Raw genomic sequence first — 25,134 nt, 5'->3', positions numbered from 1 at the left:
ACAACCCTAAGGAAACCCCAACCCAGAAACATTTGCGAAAGCCAAGATTTGAACCCAGTCCTCACTTCTTAAGCTTTGGTGGCTATACTGACTCCTATACCAAAAAAGAAAAAAAAAGGGTTAAAAGGAACTAAAAATAATCTGCGTTCAGTGTCAAATAAATGGTTCAAACAAACAGATTATATTCCATGAGGTGGAAGTTAAAAAGAGAAAGAGAAGAGGAGGCCGGGGGGAAAAATGGCCAAAATATTTTTCCAAACATCTATTTATAAGTTGAGCCACATGGCTGCTTCTAGCATGTGCGAACCTTCGTGAGAACTACCAGTTGAACAGTTAAACAGCCTGCTGTTCTTTATTTTCTGCCGCTGTCGTCAGCGGAGACAGAATAGCAACAGCGCGTTTCTCGTCACCCCCTACCTACCTGTCCCTTAGCCCTGCAGTTTGATTCCTCCTTGATTTTGTTTATTTGTTTGTTTGTTTGTTTAAAAGATGTCACGGGATGCAACTCTGGAGGTCTCGGGCCACCGTAAAATATTCTTTAAAGAACTTCCCAAGGAGTTTTAAAAGTTCATATATCACCTCTGAGACCAAGGAACGTCTCGATAGTATCACTGATTAAGACCTTCAATTTGATGTTCTCCCCCCCTCCCGTGTGTGTGTGTGTCTGCCTGCCTGTCTGTCTGTCTGCCTGTCTGCCTGTGTATTTTCACATTTTCTGTCTTAACACATCCTGTCACTCTGAAAGACTATGGTTGGCTGCCCCCTTTCATTCAGCAAGCATGGATTGGTCTTCTTGAATGAGCAGAGGCCAAGCACTTTGGGACCTGATTGGTTAGGAGACGCTCCTGGGAGCTGGCTGGATAGAGTGTGCTCATGGAAAACACACACAAGTCCCGGGCCCTACATTTCACAGTTGAGGAACACCAGACCCTTCCTTCTCGAATATTTAAGATCTGTCATCTGGCGGTAATTCTTCAAATCGGTGTCATCATGTTAAGAAAGAGCTAAGTTACAGCATCCAGTCCCCGAGGACTTGAAGTGTGGAAGGCAACCAGAGTCACAGAATGCTGCCACAGAAATCAAGACTTTTCTTTGTGTTCTGTAGTGGATGTAGCCTCCTGGTAGAAGCCATCCTGAGAGCCCCTTGTCTCCAATGTTTACACCTCCAAGACATTTTCAAGCTGTTAGGATGAGTGTTCTTAAGATGCTGCTGAACTATGAGTTTAGTTCTTAGACTTTTTAGTCATCTGCCCTACAACCTGATATTACAATTCCCTTGCAGGGGAGAGGTGGAGCTAGCATATGACAAACATGGATGAGGTATTTACAGAAGGTGACTTTATTAGGTAAAATTAATCATTTTTAAACCAACCTTTGGCTCTCCGTACCTTTTATTCAAATCTATCTTTAGGCCTTATCTTACTGCCACAGTTTTCTAAAGACAGATTGTAACATTTTGGAATTCATTATGGTGTATGAATATGCAACTGTAATTGTTTGAATGGCAAATCTCTCTGGCAGTAAATTGAATATATTTTCTTGGTATGAATTAACAGATGATGCAACGAAGTCTCTCTGGTCTCAGAATCCTACCGCCACATGTAAATTGGCCTTGAAGTTGAGTAGAACGCACACAATTCACATTCGAGGTCTGCCTCTCCTCGCTGTTACCCCCAAGCCTACCGCCCACAATCAAAATCTGATCTCGGCTAACTCTGATCTCTTCAAAGAAGATTCCAGAGAAGGCTGTTTGGGTCGTATTTTCTACGAACTCAGACAGCTTTGAATTTCCTGAGATTGTGGAGCATGGGTGGGCACGGGTGTGCTTGCAACAACCAAGTCCACACATTTTCCTTGCCTTGGGTCTTTTGAAAATTTTGAGTTACTGGAGTAAAACACGTGTGCACCGAGCCTTCGGATTTTGGTTCCCAGGCAATTCTGAGAGGAGGCAAAGGGGCAAGTGACTATTCTAGTGAATCCCTCGTCGAGTTTGTCAGACCCAGATCCCTTGGCCCTATTCCCAGAGTTTCTCATTCTTTATGTCAGATGTGGATCTTAGACTTTTCGTGCCAGAAAATTAGCCCTAAATTCAGTGAAAAGTGCCACCCAGGGTTAGCCCGTCTTAAACTTTACCATGTCCTGCTGATGAAGTAGAGAGAGAGGGAGGCTCAGGTCAGTACCACACTCTCAGTTAATGTTGACTCAGTATCGAGCAAGCCCCACTTCCCCCACGTCCCCCATTTCGTAGCAGTGCTGCAGCTGCTGACCCAGGGACCACACTTGGAGTAACAAATCTGTAGTCTCGAGCAGGTCAGCAACATCGTGGGTTAGGAAAACTGTGTGGTCCAAGGGAACCTAGACATGTATTGACGTGCATGGTGCAGGTCAGCGCTCTGAGCTGGCCAATTCCGAAGGGCCGGTTGGCCTCTTAGCACGGTGGTTTGCCTTGAGTGTTTGAAGACTCCCTTGGTCAAACTCTGTATCCATAGTGAATGTACTTGTAAGGATTTTCAGTTTGCCGAAGGAGTAGCGGAGTGTTTCTTAACCTGAATGACACAACAGAATTGCCTGGGAGCTGTTGAAATAAATACACATGCCCCATCTTCTTCCCAGCATTCAGATCTAATTGGTGTGAGGTGCTTCCCAGACAGTGGTGTTTTTTAAACGCTTTGTAAGTGATTTTAATGTGCAGCCAGGGCTTAGAGCCACTGAATTAAAATATTACAGACTGTGGTTGCGTAGAAACCTTACTACTTTCCCCTTTGAGTTCGGGCTGAGTTACGTTGTAAGGTGACGCAGGGGGGATTTTATTAGGCAATTGGAAATACTTTAATTTGGCATCTTTAATAAGTGGCCCCAACCTAGGTTCTGCTGCCGTTAAAACTCAGCCCTGGAGTCAAAGAAAGACCTGGGAAAGTACAGTGGGTGTTTTCTGGAGGAGCCGAAATATGAAGTATTTCTGGGACTGTGTCAACAAAAGCCTAATTTTCCCCCCTCGGGGTTACGATTGTGTAGAACAAGTCTTCACAGCAAAGCCTGCCAAAAGAGGTTCTGATAAAATCATGGAATGTGAATGAAAAGAATTCACCAGTGTGGCTTTTAAGGGAGTCAGCCTCTAAACTGAAAGACATAGGCGCGACACACACGTTGTTGCGTCTGTTATAGAAGTTTCCGGGTCAGACTATCCCTGCGTGCAGGGAAGCGTCGTCCCCAATGCTGTCTCTCTGGCTAAGAGCACATGGAACAGGACAGCTCACAGCGCGCGCAGCCATGAGACCTCACTGAAGACGGGGCATTCCTTACCACTGCAACGTCACGAGTGGGTCCTGCATTTAAACAAACATGTAGCTATGGACTAAACCTGCAAGTCCTACACAGGCCGGATAGGGAGCGTGTGCTTTGGTTTTATAGAGAGAAAATCGTGGACCCGGGCAGCTTAGCTGCTCCTAATGAGTCCTCAGCCACGGGTCTTGGCCTCCCTGGGTTTGCCCTGTCATCCGCAGGGCAGACATGGAAATGTAATCTCTTTTTCACTAAGAAGCACAGGGGCGAGTTGGAATGTGTACCAGCAGGCCTTACTTGCTTGCAGGAGGTCCTCAATTAGGAGAGAGATTTTTTTTTTCACGTTTCTCTAGCATGACTATGGCAACTGAATCCTTAATAAGAAATATTGCCCATCAGTGTTTGCATGGTGAGGTTTTGTCGGTATTCTCTACGTGTTAATTGTACCCCTGTTCAGATTTCTTCTTCGTAACTCTGAAGTGTGTCTCCCTCCGTAGAGTCAGCTCTGACTTGCTTTAGAGGTTTCTGGTTTTAATCGCAGTTCCCTGCCGCTGGAACATTCTTGACTTCTAGGTGTATTTATGTGCCTACTACGTGTACTTTTACGCTCCTCTCAGCTCTCCCCCATGCATTCCTTAGGTGTCCTAGAACTATTGCATAGACCAGGCTAGCCTAAAACTCATTGTGTAGGCCAGGCTGACCTCAGACTTGTGATATCCCCACTCTGTCTGTCTCCTGAGTGCTGGGCTGGAATCAGAGGCATGCGCCACCGCACCCAGATTTCTCCTCCTTTGCCACACTGATGAACTCTGCTGGATAAGGCGCTACCCTAGTATTATTGACTGCACTTCAAAGCCTTTATCGACACCTGGCACTATGTCTGAATGCCTCTCTCCTCTAGAGCTATAAATCCAAGAAAGCCAGGACTTTGCTCCTTCCCCATTCAAGTCATTCAGTTAATGTTTGTCAACTGAATGAGTGAAAGACGGACACAAAGGACTTTATAGACCAGTCTGCTATCACAGGATCTATCGGGTGGCTGAGGGGGAGGAGGGAGGGGGCTATGATAGCCAAGGTCAATATCACAAACTGTAAGGTACACCAGGGTGAGACCTGGGGCAAACCAGTCTCGTAGGCTCTCTGCCTCTTGACATTATTCTCTGTGTTCTTACTGAATTCTGTAGTATCAAAACGATACAAGTCCAGGGTGGATTGAGTTATCCTAGAAGTAACCGGAACTCCCAAAGGTGTGTCAGAGTGATGGGCACCTGTATGGTGGGTTTAATGCCCACAGGCAGAAGGAATCAGGGTTCGCGTTGGAGGAGGGCCCAGTGACATTGACTCTGCAGTAGACTCTTTTAAGTTTTCCTAGTCTGCTTCATGTCGCCTGCTTTGCAGGAACTACTGTGTGGCATTCTGCTGCTATTTAAAGCGACCGTGCCAAGGGATTTTGAAGTAGAGGAAAGGCTTCACTGTCAGGTAAAGCTCAACCAAATGCTTGGGGATAACAGGAGTCTGGCCGTTTGACTTCACCTCTCTCTTCTAAACTTTCTTTTTCTCCTCTTACCATCTAGTAGCTGTTTGTCTGCCTTTTACTTAAAATCTAGGTTCAAGCAGCAAACTCTAAAATGCATTTGCCCCCTTCGAGTTTCGGTTTTAACTTTCTCTGCTGATCCCCTGTCCTGGCAAAGGTCTAGAAACAGCCGCTGTCCTGTCATGGAGGTTTAAGTGATTGGGTTTGAATAACACTTTGCATAATTATTATGACGTAAGTTTATACTAGATAGCCCTATCAGTCCTCAAAGGAAGATAGCTAATATGGTGAAGCTAATTTATCTTTCTTTAATTACTTTTGTTTCGGGCCATATTGTCACTTTAGTGTTTCTATATCTGGGGCAATTTTTTTTTTATAAGATGCCAGTTGCAGTGTTACCATGGCAACCAGACATAAAAGCTTGCTAATTAGTGGAAGTCCTATATATAGATTTGTAAAATGCTTTTGGGAAAAAGTATAGAAGGTCGTCTTTTCAAATAGATAAAATGGAAACTTCAAAGTAACGCCTCTCTCATTCATGGGAAATTGGTGATGTGGCTACAGTTTTCTTTTTTATATATATAAAAAAAAAAACGAACAGGCGAGATGTAGAAGAATAAATAAAGATTTCCAGGAGAACTTGTGTACTTGAAGCAGGCTCAGAGAGAAGGGGCCAGAACAACAGTTGCTGGTGCCATGGTAACGCTCTGAGTGGAGTGCGTGCTGGGTGCTGTGCACATAAGGATACTTAGATAATCTGTTGAAAGGGGGAAATAAAGCCACTATTAACAGTTCTAAGATGAGGACATACCTGTAGATTTTTAGGAATCCAGTTCTTTGAAAGCATCATTTCACTGTATAACAATTCAGTATAAGACTTAAGACTTCCCCCTTCCAGTCGTCACAGAGCACAGCTTTGAAGAGAGAGGGTAAACAGGAGAGCTTGTGGGAAGTCACTAGCTGGTGGGAGAGCTTGCAGAAATCAGACCAGAGGTATGAGACACAGGTAAGCTAAAGTCTGCATTCAACAGAGCATATGTTATTTTCTAACATTCGAGTTTTTAAAATTGCCCACAAGACTGCATCCATACACATATGTGTGCAAAGAAAAAAAAAACACCATGAAACCTCAAGAAATTAACAAAACAAAACATTGTACAGCATGCATTACAAGTGACAAATCAGTAGATTCAAACAGAAGGAGAGCTTCCCCTCCCCCCCGATTAGCGCCCCAGAACTCTTACAACCCTTACCTGAAAGACTTCAGAGAGGAAATCAATGTTGAATTATAGATTGTCTCAAAACAGGCCAGATTGAGAAGCATGCAAAGAAATTTTAAGACACAAGGTAGTTTTTGGCTACGATGTTAAAGTCATATTTTTATGCATGTGTAAGGAAACAAGAGAGGAATGTAAGTGAGTTTAGTGTTTGATGTTTGGATTCTTCCAGAAAACTGACAAGGTTGAAATGGATTCTCTCCCTTCTGCTAAAATACAGCTTAGTAAAGATGATCCCAGCAGAGCCAGGACACTTGAAGACTACTTAAGAAATCAGCCCCCTTTCCCTTCAAGGTAGTCTTATGGGAGAGTTACATGTAAACATCAAAGAATAGTTAACTCTCTGCTTAGAAGAGTGTTTTTGCAGCAGTTGGGCACATTGGCATACATCTTGAATCCCAAGATTTGAAAGGTAGAGGTAAGCAATTTTCTGAGTTCGAGGCCAGCCTGTTCTCCATAGTGAGTTCCAGGCCAGCCGGGGTTACATAGTGAGGCCCCATCTCTAAACGAAAATAAAACCTCTTTTGCAGCAGGAGAAGAGCTAGGGTACAAACATCCTCATGGAAAAAGCCCATGGAACCGTAGCCAAGACGGACTGGGCCAGAACTCGCAAGACAAGGGGGTGAGGGAGGAAGAGTGGGTACAGTGGCGATGGAGTGGCAACTACTACTCAAGCTTTTAAGTTTAAAAGTATTAAGGCACAGTCAGCAGAACCATTTAAAACAGTGTTCTCTTAGAGCAGTGTTCCCAGGGTGTCTTAGCATCTACTAACTGTGTTCGTTAAGGGAAAAACATGATCCCCTTGAGAAAAGTTGAAAACAGTGTTCGGTAAGACTAAGCCTTCGTTCTCAACATTCTCGGACACTTCCGAGTTTTAAAATCCTGATTCACTTGTGTTCACTTACTGTTAGCACAGTCTAGGTAGCTGGCCCTGTCCTAAGGGTGTTGCAAAAAGTACGGTGTCTCTCCAGACTCAAAGTGCAGAACACACTTCAGGAAGTGACAGTGTAGAGTGTCAAAGGGCATCAAGAGTTGAGTAGCCAACTAGCAACAGCGATGAGATGGCATTTTAATGGAAGACGTTGAAGGGTATGTTTCGAGTCTTAACCGTATATACCAAACCTTCAGAGAGTACAAATAGAATAGAATGTAGGGGTTGGAAGAGTAATTACATACCTTACAGGAAGCTCTAGGCTGGATTGAAGCATCTCATAAAACCAAGCCTGGTGGTTCATAGCATAATCCTAACACTTGGGAAGAAGAAATAAGAAGATCAGAAGTTCAAGGTCAGCCTCAGCTACATAGAACACTTAGGGCAAACTGAGCTACCTAAGAAACAAACCTGTGTCAAAGAAATAAATAAGACAGTTATAACAAATAAGCAACCACAGTAATTCAGTGCTATGTGCAGGCAGAATTAGGACTCTACTTTATTATAACTCAGCGTGTGCGTTTCCCAGGTAAGCATTCTGCTGGGTGTGCTTTACAAAGACTGAGCTGATCCCCGTCACCAAGATGGGCCTTCTCTTTCTCAGCACCTTGAGGATCCCAACGCTGACCGAGGGAGTGTGTCTCAACACGGGCCTCCTCGCTGACTCAGTCTCCTCACTAGATAGTTCCTAGGGATTATATTATGAAAGTGCATGGCTCGGTGGTTTTGAGAGTAGAGCTAACGCCTGTGTGGCCCAGACATGTGATTTTTGTAGGCTCTGGGGTTCCCAGGATCAAGTCACGAAGGAAAACAGGACCGGGTAAGAGAGAGTTCAGCTTATGAGGGTTTAACAGAAACCACAATTCTAGTCAAGAAAGAAGTTAAGCCCAGATAAATCAACTCAGGAGGGAAGAGGGGTAAGGCCAAAGTTGCACACCTCCAACAGCAAGCATTCCTAGTGCAGGAGTCACATCATGACAAAGGTTCACGCACCAGGCAGACCAGAGCCAGCCCAGCCCAGCCCATTCACTGGCTGTATGTGTGATTTTGGACAGGTAGCTTGACCTGCCTGAACCTTGATATCATGACCTATAAAAGGGAGCAAATAATAAGGCCGAGACTTCTTAAGAGTGATGTGTGTGTGTGTGTGTGTGTGTGTGTGTGTGTGTGTGTGTGTGTGTGGCCAAGCTTTAAGCTTATTGGCTGTTGGTTCGACAGCAGCAAGAGAGGGCAAGGCTTGCACGTGACTATTGCCCCCACCTGAAGCATCGGTGTGGTAAAGTAGCATTCTGTCCAACAGAAAAAGGAGGGAGCAGCCATCAGTTAAGCGACAGAAAGCAAGTCACATGACCTTCACAACAATGCCATCTTCGTGTCCAACCCAGGGTTCCCACTGTATAAACCACGCATGGCTTTGATTTCTCTCCAGATACCTTCTCCACCTCGTCTCGCATCCCTTCACTCCCCGAATGTTGCTCAGTTCCAAAGCCTTGCTGTTGCAGGAGGGGACCTCTTCCATAGTCAAGACTTTGTTGCCTTTCTTGGAGAGTTCTTCCGGGTATCTCTGTGGCTCACATCTCCTTCCACCATTGGTCTGTTCCTTGTAACTGCCACTCCTCCTAAGCAGTCTTCGTCCCTCTTCTGCCTCCTGCGTTGTTCCTATTGATGATATCGATCATTTTTTTTCTATCACCTTTGACTACGTTGTAGACCACATGAGGGCAAGAATTGATCTCAGTTTCTCCCTCCCCATCCCCTGTATGTCCTAACCGCTAAATCGATTGGTGCCCGGTCAATATTTCTGAGTGACTTTTCTGGACCTGTGAGCGTTTGAGTTCTAGTTAGACAAGGAGTAGTTAGTAACAAGGAAAATGGTCAGCTAAGTGGAAGACGGGGCGGGGGGGGGCGGAGCCAGGAAGGAGATCACTTTCCTGTAATCCCAGCACTTGGGAAGCAGAGGCGGAAGGAGCAGGAGTTCCAGGCCTGCTACAGGAGACCTTTGAGAGGGGAGGGGTGAGGCAGCAGGCATGAGGAGTTAGAAAGAAGGAGGCTGGGTTTGGGAAAGGCAGTTACATTGGTGGTATCCAGCGCTGTGTGCAGTGTAAGGTGGGGTACCTGCATTCTTGCTTTATCGCTGATTGGGGTCTTCTGTCCCAATTTGTTGTTGATGATGTTGATGTTGTTTTTTAAATCTGTAATATTAAGGCACATCTTGCCTCTCATCCTGCTCTGTGATTCTGTCTCTGGGTCTTAGTTCAGCCAAGCCAGTTAGAGGTTATGGAAGTGTATGCTCCAGTACCATCTTCCCAACACCCCGACCTCGTTCAAAGGTCCCAGCCTGAAGTAGCGCGGTTCTAGATCATCTCAGTCTTTTCCTCGAGGCCCTCATGCTAGTATAGGTCTCTTAAAAGTTGAGATCAAGAAAATGGCCGGAGGACTGAGACTTGGCTGGCTAGGGCTCTGCTACACAACCCTTAACTTGTCGGGTTTCCCGCCTCTGAAACTGAGGTGCCTCCATAGGTCAGCAGATAACGCTGAAAGGAAAGTGAGGTGCGTCCAGTGAGCCTCTGCTGAAACGCGCCACGTAGGAAAATCACAGGGGAATTTGGTTCATCGTCCGTCTCGTTCAGCCTAGCACACATCGTAGAACCGCACACCTTAATCGGTTCGGCTGGTCAAAAGTCACGTGGAGAATGGAGCTCTTCATGCTCATGAGTGTCTGTGTTGCCTTCAGTCCCTGGGGTAGCCAGATTTTATTTATGTCTCTGTTTTGGTTTTTAACATATATCACTATCCAAAAAGAAGAAAAAAGAAACCTTAAGACTCTTGGGTTCCCGTTAGTCCAGATCTGAGTCCCAGCCACATGAGGTCTTCCCTTGGGCTTTGTAGTAGATGTTGGCTCTTCCCCATGAGTGAGCGAGGGAACTTCAGGCCTGTATTTTGGAGTCCCGGGCAGATAGATCCTGGGAGAGATTCCCATGGTCGGCTATGCTTAGCCCGAAGATTTTCATCAGAATTCTTTCGCTGCCCTCCTCTTTGGGTAGTAAAATAGACTTGGGACGATCTGTTCTTCCCACAGAGGTGCCCCACACTGCCCTGGGCATGAGCTAAATTCTTTCTCTCCCATTTAGAAGAGAAGCCAGATTGCACCAAGGCCCGCTGTGAAGTGCAGTTCTCTCCACGTTGCCCTGAAGATTCCATTCTGATTGAGGGCTATGCTCCCCCCGGGGAGTGTTGTCCTTTACCCAGCCGCTGCGTGTGTGACCCTGCGGGCTGTCTGCGCAAAGTCTGCCAGCCGGGATACCTGAACATTCTAGTGTCCAAAGCCTCAGGGAAGCCGGGAGAGTGCTGTGACCTCTATGAGTGTAAACCAGGTATGCACCAGCTGGCTGAGCAGCCTCACCCCTGCACAGCAGAGGGCAACAGCCTCGTCCCTGCTCAGCTCTCCTGGGCCTCTCCACTTCCACCAAGATGAGCGTTCTTACCTTGCTGCTTTGGGTAATTTCTCACTTCAGGACTCTCATCGAGAGCCAGAGGGTTAATTCCCTGGTGCACGAGCCCCATCGGAGAGGCAAATGCCCTTCTCTCTTTCTTCTTTATTTTCTTCAAATCCGTTCAATGGAGCTGTTGTGGGAAGAGTACGGTCCTATGGTTACCTGCCTCCGTCCCTGAGAGACGATCAGAGGCCTCGTTTGCAGATGCGTCTGTCACTTGGAAGTTTTACGTTTCGGAGCACTTCATACCCGAGACGGAATTCCTTTTGGATAAATATGTGCACCCGTATGGCAGATGTTTTATAAGGAAACAGCCCCCGTCTTCTTCCTTGGCAGCCCCTCCCCGTCCGCCTTGGCTTCGAAGCATGCCCTGTGTCCTTTGACTCTTTGCTCACCTTCTTTGGCAGCATTGGAATTCCTGTCATGTCGCAGCTGTTTCTTGCTTTATAGTTTATCTAACAGCCTTGCCCTTGTGCCAGCGTCTCTAACGTAGTCTGTGACTAGGTCTAGAGTCTAGTGATCTCTTCTTTGCAAGTTTCTAATGATTGGTCATTTTTAAAATGTCTTTCCTTCCTTCCTTTTTAAAAAATTTTAGTTTTACTGTTAGGCAAATGCTTCAGGCAGAGCAATCCCTCGTCCGCCTCTTGATCTGCTCTCTCAGAAACACTTCTTGCTGTCCATCACCATCCCAATAACTACATGGTCTCTCTCTCTGTTCTCATGCTAACTCCGGTCCTCTGTTTGAGACATACCACGGCTGTGGAGCATTGGTAGAAAGGAGAACTTTAGATGGGCCCTGGGTTTCCGGGAAAGCAAGGAATCGTCGGACATTTGTCAAGAGTCTTGGTAGTTCATTTGGGGACTCGGAATACAAGTAGATGTGGCAATGAACGGTGTTTCTCTCTTTGCCCCTTTCAGTTTTCAGCGTGGACTGCAGCACCGTGGAGTGCCCCCCTGTCCAGCAGGCCGTGTGCCCCCTGGACAGCTACGAAACGCAAGTGCGGCTCACAGCGGATGGCTGCTGTACCCTGCCAGCAAGGTTGGTTCGGCACCCGTTCAAGCCTCCTTTCTGTCCTCCTTCTTTGCTAGCACCTTTCTGGGTTCAGTTTCTCAGGCCTGCCTGCAGCTTGTTTTCCTTTGGGAAACTCGATCCTTGCCCGCTTCTCTGGAGAACCACTGGACTGTTACCCCTTGCTATGTCCCATGTACCTCACATCAAAGTCAGGCACCACCAGGTTAAGCCATTAATCTTAAGCATTAAGGCCGTTCAGCATCTAAGAGGCTAGGGAGTAGGTAGGGAAGCAGTACCCTCTCTGTATGTAGATAAGGAAGCAAGGGAAGGGGGTCTGTGATAGTGAGGTACACCATTTGATCCTTTGAAGAGGATCTTGTGGGTGTTTAAGCCAAGTACCCAGTCTGATGAAACATGGCTGGCTTCAAAGAGCTCATCAGAAGGGGACTCTGGTCACTGGGAGTCATGCTTCTCCTGAGGCCCATTCCTAACTGAGGCAAAGAGGTATCTGAATTCTTGAATGGCAAGTGAAGCGGGTTGGGGGAGGAAGAGTGGGTACAGTGGCGATGGAGTGGCAACTACTACTCAAGCTTCTAAGTTTGAAAGTGTTAAGGCACAGTCAGCAGAACAATTTAAAACAGTGTTCTAAGAGCAGTGTTCTCGGGATGTTTTGGCCTCTTCTAACTCTCAAGTATCAGACACATCCCCCTCTGGCTTGTGAGAGATGAGCTGCTCTCATTTTAACCTTAGCAGTAGGAAATCCGGTGAGTGCTGTAGAAAGAGTTTTCTCTAGAGCGTGAGGGCCCTGGGTTCTGCTGGTGATGGCCTTTGACCTTCAGAGTAGTAAAACGATGGTAGCCAACAGTGCTTTGCTTTCAGAGAAACTGGGTTTGCAGTCTGCTTCCCGTTCCCCAGGATACCGGGCCCTCTTCTTTGTCATCGCTGCCCCCCCCCATTTTGTCCCCTTCACGCCATCCTTGTAATAAAGTCATTTCATTTCTTACCATCTTCGTTCTACACCTGGCACCAGGGGCTGAAACCCTTCCTCATTTAGCTCTGTCTACACCCTTGTCTCCACTCTCATCCCAGTGCCACACATTTGCCATTTGGCATTTGATCTGCTGCACAAGTAGGTGTGGTTGTGGAAACAGTTTGATAAACTATGAATATTGGTAACCATTAGTTTAGGTAAACATGTGTTTTGTTGGGGTTCTGTGCTGTGACCATGTCCTTGTGATCGATTTTGGCTCATGAGCTCAGAGGATTCAGTCCATCGTGGGGGGACGGTGTGGCAGGGTGTGGCAGGGTGTGACTGACTAAGAGTCAGCCACAGAGCAGAGGAGAAAGATTGCCTGTGTAGGGGAACTCTGTAATCTTCTCAAATGTGTTCCATTGGCCACAACCCAATTTGTTAGCACCATCCACAGTCAAGGGAAGGCTCCCCCTACTTAATCCACTCTGGAAGCGACCTCCCAGATACACCCAGAGATGTGCCTTACCAGATAACTTAGACCAACGGTTCTCAACCTGTGGGTCTCGACCCCTTTGGGGAAATCACACACCACCTATCCTGCATATCAGATATTTATATTATGATTCATGGCAGTAGCAAAATTACAGTTATGAAATAGCAATGAAATCATTTTATGGTTAGGGGTCACCATAGCATGGGTGGATGTATGTAGCATTAGGAAGGTTGAAGACCGATAGACAAGACACTTAGCAGTCCCATGAGGATGATGAGGGGAACAATAGTTAAGATTCCTGTTGCAGTAATCAGGCTAGATACCTAGAGTTTCTTCCCGTAGTCTCCTTTTCTTTTTGCCTCTGGTAAAATACATTGGGTCATTAGTGTCCTACGGAGCCTTTCTCTGCAGAAACCTAGGACTCTCTCCGACGTGCCCTTTATACTATATCACGAAGGAGATAACAAAGGGTTTGGTGAAGACCGCGTTTTGACACACTAGCAACCTCCCCGTGACAGCGGCATGCCACATTTATGCAAAGCTGCAGCGTGCCAAGGGGTGAACACCTGTGCACACATGGATACGGCCAGTCACCAGCAAAAACAATGGAGCAATACCGGTAGTGACAGATGCCCCTGCGAGGTCTCCATGACACAAGGAAGATGGTACCTTGTGTCAGAGAACCTAATCGATCCAAGCTCAGCCTGTCCTTGAGAGAAGAAGGCAAGGGACAACTTCGAGCTCTGTTTTACACTTGTGATTTAGCAGCTCCTATGTGTTGGGGGATCTGAGGGACTTTTTCCCCAGTCTCCCTTGCTGGGGGAAATGTATTGCAACTGTAGGAAGACAGGGAATCTCAGCTGAAGAAGAAAACCTCACAGCTAATCGGGCTCAGCAGCGAGGCCTGCTGCCTTTTGAGGCCCACGGGGCTCCTGGCTCTGGTCTGGATTTCTCCCCATCCGGATAGCTTCCTGCCAGCTGTGCTTAGAGGAGATGCTACATTGGAGCAGAGGTTGCACTAGGTTGCCTCCTGCTTCCGCCCCCAGCTTCCGGGAGGCTGGTCAACAGAAACCTTAGGGTGGCGGTGACCGTATTAATGTAGTTTTGACTTGGGCGTTCAGCTGAGGAGTGGGTCCAGGGTGAACACGCCTAGATGGGACCAAAGAAGCGCGGAGAGGGAAGTCATTCAGAGTCCCGCTGTAAATTATTTGCAGAGGGGGGCCACGTTCTCACAGCTCTTGCTTTCCTGTGGGTTAGATAGGCAGTGACCCATGCCTGTCCCCCTCGCTGCTACACACTCGCCCTTTGTTCCGGCCCAATCAGTGCCCTCCCCATGCGTTCTCGTGCTCAGGGTCTCTGCCTCTTCAGCTGCTCCTTCCCGTCTAGTGTTTCCCTCCCCCATTACCTGGGCTGCACCTGCCTTCTCTGAGGAGTCCGTTTCTGTCCTTCTAGAGTGTTTTTCACCATCAGCCCCTACAGATGTCTCAGGGCACACCCTTCTGCTCCCTTGTAATTCCTCGTTTATCTGCTGCTTATCAAACGCTTGTTTATAATACATTGACATCATGAGGGTTTTTTTTTTTTTTTGTCCCCGCTTGTTCCCTGTGCATCACAAAATGTGAGTACTTGTACGCCCTAGTGTACAGATGTATTGTGGCCGACCTGTGTTTGTCGATGGATGGAAGAATGAATGAATGAGTGAATGAATGAATGAGCCCAGGTCCAGCCTAAGTGACTAAAATGTTGAGGAAGAAAGAACACTTGTAGCTTCTTTACCCTCTTCCTGTTAGTCATCATACTACTGCTGTGGGTCTCACATTGAAAAGCCTAGCAGGCTCTCCCAGACCTCTTCTCAGTAAGGAGATTCTACTCTACCTCAGTACTATAGAAACCTGGCCCCTCCTAGCCCTGCCCTCCCCCAGCACAGCAGGAGTCACCTTTATCTCCCCACTCCACCTTTTCTGGTATCACTCATCCCGCAGGATTCCAATTAAATTCCACTTCATCCGCAAGCTCTTCATCTTGGAACTAATAACTCTCCCGCCCCCCTCCCCCCGGGAATTCAGACATATCCTGTCCTGTGCTGTCAATTAATCACACATTTCCTTGCACTATTATTTAATTGTTGCTTGCACACAACTTCACTAGCTGAAGGATATATATTTCTTAGAGGCCAGCGATTTTGTCAGCTCCCCCCCCCTCACTCCCGCGCATCCCCATACATGCATTTCTATTGTAAATACAGAATATATCTGATCAGGCTGGGGCTTGACCCTGTCCAGTTTAGCTTAGCCTATGAAGTGGGGGGTCTCTCTTATTAAAGAAGTTTACAGGTCATACTGGGTCAAGAGAGTGAAAAACCCAAGCAAACATATAAAAACAGAAATAAAGAGAAGACTGCCTAATTTACAGTAACAACATTTTAAGAGACACCGTATACCTTTCTTCTTATGAGAAAGCCCTGTTTGGGGCTCAGTGGAAGCCAGCATAACACATGTCCTATATACAGTCTTAACATGTGAGTCATTTGACTTGCTTCTCTGGCTTGTAAAGACCATCGCTAAGGACTTAGAGCAGATCCAATCGTTAGAGAACTCAGGAGGGAGAGCCCTCCAAGACAGAGGAGGGTAGGTATCTGAAAACCCAGCTGTAAAAATTTACTTTCCACTGAGAATATTTACTTTTCCCACGGGTTTGCTGTACTTTCATACTTTGGGAAAGGGGTTCGGGACCCCTCCATGTTGAAGTATGAATTCCTCCTATTCCTAGTTTGAGCCACCCAGGCTCCTAAGTACCTGTTTCTGGGCGAGCTCTCGCTCAGCCTGTGAGTTTCCTGTTAAGCCGTGTGCTGACACCGCACCTGTCCATAGTTGTTCACTCATCAAACATGAGCGAGTTCTTACAGAGGCCAGGTCCGCTCTCCAGACGTTCCTGTCGTGCCTGGATAGGAGGATAGCGCCTTCTGCTGCTGCCTCCCATGAGTTCTGGTTTCCCTTCCCGCCCCTGGCCTCTGTAAAACTGAGTTGTTCTTTCTTTTCTTGCAGCATCTCTGCTGCTGCTTCTTCGTGGCCCAAAGTCTATTTGGGGGCTCTTTGTTTCCGTTCTGAGGTGAATCCTGAGGGTGATAAGCATCTATCACCCTTCCCTGTGACCATCGTTGCTACTTAGCAACCTGGGGCAGAGTTGCAGGGGTACTAAATGTTATCCAGGCCTTTCCTGTTGGTGCCAGCTAAGGCCGACATCATACTTGCCAAGAGAAGATAGAAAAAGATAAGGGTTAGCAACCCGGGACTTTAATCGGGGTCTGAACAGCACTGCACAGTAACAGGAGGACGAGTGGGAGTCCCCATAAGGTTGCGACCTTTGTGTTTATAATGTCTGCACGTGAGTTCTTGATGTGTATGCATGTACACATGCTGTCATGCCTAAGGGGCATGGGAAAGCTGTCCTTAGACAGCACGGGGACAACAGTGGCAGATACAGCTTCACTGTGTCACACACCTTGCTCATTCTGCCCTCCCTCCGGCACCCATGTTCATCCACAGCTGTGGAAATGGAAGCCGAGAGGATCTGGGGTTAAGTCAAATCACAACCATTCCTCAGCGTCTGGGGTAGAACAGGTCTGCCTTCAGCTCGGGATCTTCCACATCCCTGGGCTTTCCCCTGTGTAAGGAGCCGTCCCCGAGAGCAGGACAAAAGCACTGGTTTGGGTGCTGCAGTTCTCTGAGGCCATTTGGGCCAAATACCATTTGTGTCCTGGAACCACTGGGATGTCTCCAAGGGGAAATTTGTGTATGGTCTTCCATCCCAAACTTCCCCGAGATTTGCCAGTAAGAAGTGTTATAGTGAGTGTCTCTAGACCCTGCCGCTGCCCTATTTCATTTGTTGAATAAGCTCTTATCTGAAAAGTAGGTGCTACCTTTTGAAGGAAAAAGTTTCAGGGAATTTCTGACCATTTTTTAACACCACAGTATACATTTAATAAAAATAGGTGCCCCTTAGAGATGCTTTCCTGGTTGAAGAAAGTTGCCGAAATCCTGCAGATTGAGTGACCCTGTTCCAAAAACTTGGTGTTTTCCTTTGGCCCTGGGGATCTGGGTCTCCTGGAACTCAGTCAGCTTTATAGTTAAGCCCAAGGTACTCAGCCATTTCCCCTTCCCTCCTGAAGGTCTCGGTGCGGGCACATGTTAAGAGCATATCTGGGTGAGCACCACCTCAGTTTTACCCATCATAAGTGACTATAACTCAGACCTTCTCTCCTTCAGAAATACTAGGTGTTTCTTTGCTCACACAACAGAAATGTCACTGGCGTCGTTGGGAAGGGGCTGCCAGAACATCTTATTCGTGAGACCAGGTTGGTGTTTAAAACCAAAAGCCAACTCGAAAGGATAGAACATAGAAATTCAGTCATTGTTAATCTTGCCTAGGAGAATCGGGTCTGCCTACTGGCTGCATCTGGAGGGTGGGAGACGCCTGAGATACACAGCGTGAGTCCACGCTCTCCTGTCACCAAGCCTAAATGATAGCCCAGCTGGGCCGCCTGTTCCAACCGCAGCCACATCTCTGTTCTTGTTTGCTTGCTTGTTTCCCTACTCAAGCTTGTTTCCCTACTCAAACAGCTGCCTTGAGTGTGTATGCCTCATTTTGTAGCGTTTTCACTTTGCCTTGGTCATTATTCACGGGGTTTGAGGATACAAACTCACAGGGCAAACATTACATTGTTACAATTGGGGGGGTCAGTGGTACCATTACATCTCACTGGAGGCCAGCTGAATTATGTAGAACAGTCCATGCCATTCGGTACTTTGTGAACGTTTATTGAGAGGGTGAGTGCATTTAATATAGTTTGGGTCGTCACTCATTCTAAATTTAATGAGAGTTGTCTTGAACTCCTAGGTTCTGAAACATTATGTTATCAATTTCTGCCTACAAATATGTTTTCCTTAAAAGTTATTGAGGAAAAAAATGCAAGCCAGTTATTTTGAGTTCGAAATAAATTAAGTCATTGTTTATGATATCCAGAAGCTTAAAATAGACTTCGTTCTGGGTTGTGTGTGCTGTGAAAGCCAGGTTCCCAAGCTCCCTTTTGGCTCCTGCCTCTCTCTTGACCAAAGGGCCTGACTCCCTTCCAGAACCAAAATCCAGAGCATTTATACCTCTTATTTTTGTTTTTATTTTTAACTCAAAACTTGTTAAGTTCATTTTTTTCCAGCTCTTAAGATAATTTTTAAAAAAGCCTTAGACTACCTGGATGGAAATATTAATATGCCCCCTCTACCTATAAAAAAATTCTTAGAATATATTTAGTACGTGAAGGGTCCAAGTACAATTCAGTGGGTGAGGCTGAATCTTGTAGCTCGATCCAGTTGGCGAGTTCTACACCGTGCTTCCACGGTGTACAGAACGCCACCTCCCTGCCTAGAGCAGCAACAGAACCTGCCTGGGTGAGCCACCAGGGTGGGCTGTCCCCTGTGGACCAAGTCACTATCAACCGCCATACCTTCCCCAGTGCAGCCAGCCATTCAGGAGACCAGAACTTCCCTTCGAGATTGTCATCTGCGAGCAGATGTGTGCCTGAGCACTACACATTGGTAACTGAAGTATATTCAGTACCATGAAGTGGGTACTAGAGTCAAGGCCCACCTCAGCCTGAACTGAGCAAACTCTTTGCCTTATCTTGGTCTTCCTTATCTGAGCCAGAATGGAAGACAGGAAAGGGTTGCATGATCTGAAAAGGAGCTTTCACCTCTGGATTCTTCGACTTCCCCAGATCTTCTCAGTGGAACGAAACCTAAGATGTTAGTGTTAGGAGCTTCTTAGGAGGGGAAAAAAAAAAAAAGAAGGAAAACCTAGAAATTCCAGGATTCGTGAAGATAATGGAACGATAAAAGGAGTCACCTGGTGATAGAAAAGGGAGACGGGAAGCTGTAGAAGAAAGATGGCTACTGTTTTAATCATTGGATTTTCTCAGAAAGGGCGAAATGAGACACACACAGTGCTAAGCAGGCCTCCCCAAGCCTTAACCACTTGGATTATGGAAACTGTGGGGTAAGCAGGCAACATAGACGATTGTGTGCTTGGTAGACGGCTGGGTGATTATTGCTAGCTACGTTTTCTTTTTACATCGATGAGTAGGTAGTTCCCAAGGAGAAGGGGTAGAAACTGTCTGGCCAAAGCAAAGGCTGCTTCTACAAATAAGGATTTACTCTATTCAGTTGCTGTTAGACAATGGAATGTGATTTCTCCGTCTGTCAGCTGCCCTGGTATGTGTGCTGTGGGAAGGACTTGAATGTGTGCGGCACGGGGAGGGGCAAGGGGCTCCCTGGTGCCTTACACACTCTCCTCTGTGGCCCACATGAGCCCATACGCGGCTGTGCACGGATGCTGCCCCCGGATCCAGGTGCTCACTGTTTCCCTTCTGGGAAGATTCATTTTTCCCAAGTTTTCGACCGTTTGTCTTTCTTCTCTGCCACCCTTCATTCAACTCTGGGTTCTCAATGCCTCTGTTTTCCACACTTAGTTGCAAGTGTGTGTGTGCGTGCAAACACACACACACACACACACACACACACACACACACACAATTTTATTTTGAGAGAGGTTACCAATTTTGTAATTAGACCATATTCCTTAAAATAAAAAGTCCCAGATAAAGGGTTATGTTTTCCCCCCCGTGAGTCTCAGTTTTACTTTTCTCCTCTACAACACTGACTCTGATATCCAAGCTAGTTTCCCAATCACATCCTGTTCTGTCAGACCAGCTCCAAACTTCAGGAAGGGAAATCACATGAAGGCAAAGACCATAATCTACATACACAGCCCTGAGCTGCTTCAGTTCAGAAATCTAGGGTGCCCCCACCCTGCAATCCCAGTTTCTCCTCACTTGCGTGAAAAAAACTGTATTTTGCTAGTGCTCTGTTGTGTGACGATAATAGGATTCTAGCAGATTGCTAGCACGCTGTGCTTGGGAGTCGGTACAGACATTCGGGAGAGGGGCATTCTGGAGTTCCAGAACTCGCAGCCTGAAATGGAGTCATCCCAGATGAGGCCAGCAGAATGGAATCCTTGGCAGGGTTCCCCTTCCCCTCAGAAGCATGTAAGTTAATAAAAATTAATCTGACCACATAGCTGCAGTGAGTGAAAACAAGGTGCACCGATTCGAAAAAATGCTCAAATCTGTTAAAACAGTTGAGCAAGGACTCACGGAGGGAAGACGGAGAACGCTGGGCTCACCGCGGAGTGAGGTGCTGGCTAAAATGAAAGACCTCCACGATTTCCAAATTTCACCAGCAATGAGAGCAAGAAAACTCTGGACCTCAAGGGTCAGCTGATATAGGCACACACCATCAGTAACCCTCCTTCTAAGAGAAACGCCCAGTTACAGACTTGTTTTCCACCAAGTAAGGAAAACTAGGTTACAGAAAAATAAAAAACCCCGTCCACCAGGTGTGTGCTTCCTTTACAGCAAGACCAAGAAACCAGAGGACTCAAAAGACAGACGACAGACAGACAGACAGACACACACACACACACACACACGAAAAATGGTGTAGGGTACCCACTTCTCATTGACCTGGTTTCCAGTGTTGCTTCACTTCCTACTGCAAATGAAGTAGATTTCCTCACTCCTCTGCTCAGCTACATCTGAGAAATGGGCTCTGAGAAAGTGCTGCTGGTGCTTAGCCTTCCGTCTGCTAACATGTGGCTCCTGGGGTAGCCAGTTGAGCTTTCCAGAGTCCCTCTACACCTACACCGCTCTTATCTCTGGAGACCCACCTGTTAAGTCTTTGAAGTGTTTAGCAGAGCCCCAGGGTGGGTGTGGCTGATCAGGGGCTATCAACCCAGCACACCCACTCTCCCCAGATAGACACATTAAAGCTGACCTTCCTGAAGGGCAGTGTGGGGCTCCTTTTTAGTGCTCGAAGTTCAGAGATCTCCTCTTTCACCTCTTTGAAACAGGGGTACGTACCCCCGATTATCGGGGTCATATTTGTTGGGGACGATGCGGCCTTTAAAAGTTGTGCTGGGTAATTAAGTTGCTTTTCTCGTGCCAACTCAAGCTAAGCAGTAGAAATTGTCCCTGAATATGCAGTTCCAAGAAGACTTTATCAAATTAAGTGCCTTGTAATGAATTATCATGTCCATCTGTTCTAGTCTCCCATCTCAACAGAGATGGATCTGGTTTTTTTTTTTAAAGATCAGTCTGTTAGTAGACTTTTTTTTAAAAATTTAGTTCTTCTTTGGGGTATGGAGTGTTGTTCCCTTTAATTTAAACAATTCCTCCAGATGCTTTTTGAGGATAAATTATACAATATGTAAAAATGTGCATTAACATGTGCATTTAAAGCATTCCTGACTCTTGACGTGCTGGGGCAGTAGCGTTCCCTTTGTTTTTAAACACATGCAAAAAAAAAAAAAATGGCTGCAAATATGTTTGAAGCCCGTCTTTCTCAACTCAGAAAAGAACATTTATTCTATTGCCCTCTGTCATAGTAATTTTTGGCTCAAAAGAGCAAATCAACTCATGGCTAAAAAGCCAGAGTCTATATTAAACTCTGATGTTTTCTGAAACAAAATAATTGCAAGAATTCCATGTTATTATTGGACCTATCCCCAGATTGACAAAAATATGCTTTCCTAGAAGTTAGAGCCCTTACCCATTAGAAATGCACGCTCTCTCCAGTAGAGTGCTTGGTTTGTCAGTCATGTACTTCAGCTGTGCGAGCCCTCGGCCTTTCTGTAACAGGGCTCTGGGCCTTGCGTGATCCTCCATGTATTGGACCCAGTACCTAGTCTTTATTTTGCATTTGTGTTAGTTCTGAAAACAAACAAGACTGTATCACCCATTGGCTTATGATTGTTCTGAATGGTCCAGGCCTCAGAACTGAGGAAAAGCAAGGGGATCCTTTTAAGCCTTTGGTGAAGCTCAAGTGCAGAGTCCACAGCACAGATAATATTAAACTTGAGGACTTTCTCCATCCATCCTCATTGGCACCCACCACCACCATCGACATCCTCATCCTCATCCTCATCCAGAAAGCTGAAGAACTGCTGCGAACCATTCTGCAGAACAGAAAGCTTCAGGGACATCTTTGAGCAAACGTCAGATGCTGCACCTGGAATTCCATAGAACATATGCTACCTACTTTTCACCCGACCCGTTAGACAGAGGTGACAACTGTACGTAACTGCGCTTGACACTTTGTAGAGGTTCAAGGTTGTGTTTCCCTGGTAGACATTGAAGAGCTTAACTGGAACCCCAGTGGAAACAACTGCTTTCTCTTGGCCTTAGCCGGTTGTTGAGTGGATCCTGCAGACAACAGCCTTCTAAGTTATCCTTGATGGATTTGGAGGAGTGTTGCGATCAGCCTAAGTTGTTAGTTACATTTTTCCCTTCCTGTCCTTGGCAGACATGTTCTGGAGCCTTCATGGATGCCTGGAATTTCACATGAGACTAAATAAACGGTATCTATAATCTATTTTTCCAATGCATATAGACCCATAATAAAAGCACAAGAAGATACTCATAACAAAAAAAACACAGCCATTAGAGTAACATTACTGTCATAAAAATTATTCGTGCTGGTCATGGTGGCTTAGGCCTCTAATCCCAGCACTTGGAGAGGGAAGCAAAAGAATTACCATGAACTTGAGGCCAGTTTGGGTTTGTAGAGTACGAGTCTGTCTGAGATTCTCAGACACATGTACATACACAATGTTATTTATAGCCTAGAATTGCTTGTTCCGAGAACTTTGCATTTGAAAGGTGGTAACTGAAGGCATAAATGGAGCAGGATGGATTAGTCTAACCTGTGCACCCTTGGAGGGACAGGACCTACCTTGTGTATGGTTGTCTCTCACTGCTGTCTAACGTGTTTGAATAATAAGTTTAACCACATTCTGTGGATAATCTGGGGCAAGCCCCGGCTTCCAAACCCTGCAGTTTTGACTCGTTCAGGAAACAAATATACAGAATGCCCGCCGTGTACCTGGAAGGGGTGAATTGTCCATGATGTCAAGGAGCCTTTGATTTAGGCAAAGGCAGACATGAGTTAAATCGCCGTGATTTTAAGTGTCACAGGTCTTAGAGGCTGAAATGTGCAAAATAACAAAAAGCTTATGGGGCAAGGAGATGCAAATTCTGTTTGGAAAGCAGACTTGACTTCTGAGCTGAGTCTTTCAGAATGAGTCAGAGTTCATGGGATGGAGAAAGACAAAAGGGCATTCTAGGCTATTAGAGTCACTGATTTTTTTTCCGCCTTTCAATTTTTAAACGTGTCTTGCAGCTGAAAATATTTGTATTAATCTCATCTATCTTGATGACTCAAGAGAGATGGAATGGACCCCTCCCCTCCAGATAACCACCCCATAGCAAGACTGCGTCGCTTGTTTAAGATTTCCTTTCCTTTCCTCTTAAAAGAAACGATGCTTTTTAGAATAGATCCCACGTTAGCCAGCCTTAGCCTGCCTCTCCACCGTACCAACTACCAATTCCTTGATAGCATTGCCCTGTCCTTGTCTTACCATGCTATGCCTGTGGTAGCCTGAATCCTTTGCTCCAAAATTGGCAAAGTAGATTGCTCCTTGCTTTCGTGGGATCCTCCACACCTAGAACGTCTTCCTTCCATGCCCACGCAACTCAATCTGTGACTTCTTACAGCCTCCCCCCTCCCACCTGCCACACATCATCGGCCATTCGCCACCGTGCCTCCAGCACATCGTCAAGTAGGTGGGTCCGTGGGGGATACATGGAGGTCTGCTTCCCACAAGGGGTCACAGATGGACTGGCTTCTTCGAGGAACGTGCTCTTCCCAGCAGCCTTTGGCACAGGGGACGTCACTAGGTGGAGTCCCAGTCTGCAGGTGGCATCCCTGGGACTCACTTCACCCCATGCCATGTTTCTTTTCCTGAGATTACTCCCTTTGGCATGTTTATAGTAACTGCCAGCATCACTAAACTGGCGTGCTTTGCCGAAAAGACAGGCCGCTTGTGAGCAAGTGATTGTCTCTGCACAGGATGAGAGTGGTGCCTCTTGGGACAAGCCTTCCCGAGCTGCCTGCTCTGTTCCCGGGACTTGACTGACTTCCAGGCTTGCGGTCCATGGTCGATCTGACTGTGAAGTACCATTGTGAGGCCAGATGCAGGACGAGGGGAAAGAGTCAGGAAATGTAAAGATATTAGAAAGATCAGCCTTGGGTTGGTGGGTTCCTCTTAAACACCGAGGGAAGGGGGCTCATTTAAAGACAGCCCACTGCCAGGATGGGGCCCAGACTTGGGAGGATCTCGTTTAAAATCTTTAAGTGGACAGTATCACAGCCTGAGTGCGTAGAGCTGGGAAGATGGCCTGTTGTCATCTGTAAGTGGGGTCTGAGACTTCAAAGACTCTGCTGATGGAGTGAGGATCTAAGTGGGACAGGTTGGGAGCCAGACCCTGGATCTTGAAGGACCGTGTGAAGTCAAAATGTTGAAATTGTATCATCTACTCATCCTAAAGCCTCCTAAATTATATAAAAGGGATGGCAGGTGTTGAGTACTTTCGTGTTCCCACCACTGAGCTAGACATTTCTCGTGTGTCAGTTCATTTAATCCACACAGCGGTCATATGACATATGGAAACCTTAGCCACCTCGATTTCCATGCGGGTCCGTTGAGATTACATAACTTGCCCAAGCTCCCAAGGTCGCCTTGTTCCTCAGTAGCCACAACTCAGAGGCGACACTGTCTTGTGTCAGTGTCTGTTCTAGAAGCCTCTGTGTCTTGGGTAGGAATTGGAGCTACAGAAAGGCATGGGAGGGAGCAGTGGTTAGAGACTGCTGACTTCCCTCCCAGGTGAGCGTGGGGTTCCCAATCTCGCTGTGGACAGAAGGATGCCTTTAAAAGGGAGCCAGGCGTGGGGTAAAAGATGTGCATGATGTGTTTTACTTTTGTTGAAGCCCAGATTGGCTCCTGGGCTTGAGTTGAAAGGAAGGTTAGCATAGGAGATGAGTGCCCCTGGCGTCAGATCAGTACTTTGGCAGAGGTATGTTCCCCAGAGGACGAGAGCCTATACAGTCAGCCACTTAACGCTAATGACAAGGATAAGAGGCCTGGAGTTGACTGTCCACGGGCATCCAACTAGATGTCTAAAGTCATCTGCTT

General features: G+C 46.6%; 1 protein-coding gene across 1 annotated transcript in view; it reads left to right on the top strand.

Annotated features, from left to right (window-relative positions):
* Crim1 (cysteine rich transmembrane BMP regulator 1) overlaps window positions 1-25,134 on the top strand; it is a 177,640-nt gene that overhangs the window by 74,011 nt on the left and 78,495 nt on the right. The window contains 2 exon segments of the mRNA XM_032908896.1: window positions 10,156-10,398; window positions 11,437-11,557. Of these exon segments, the coding sequence (XP_032764787.1) occupies window positions 10,156-10,398; window positions 11,437-11,557 (364 nt within the window).

The sequence above is a fragment of the Rattus rattus genome, chromosome 7 (assembly GCF_011064425.1).
Source record: "Rattus rattus isolate New Zealand chromosome 7, Rrattus_CSIRO_v1, whole genome shotgun sequence".
In the NCBI taxonomy this organism is placed as follows: domain Eukaryota; kingdom Metazoa; phylum Chordata; class Mammalia; order Rodentia; family Muridae; genus Rattus; species Rattus rattus.
Note: the sequence above shows the minus strand (reverse complement) of the source record. Positions and strands in the feature narration are given on the sequence as shown.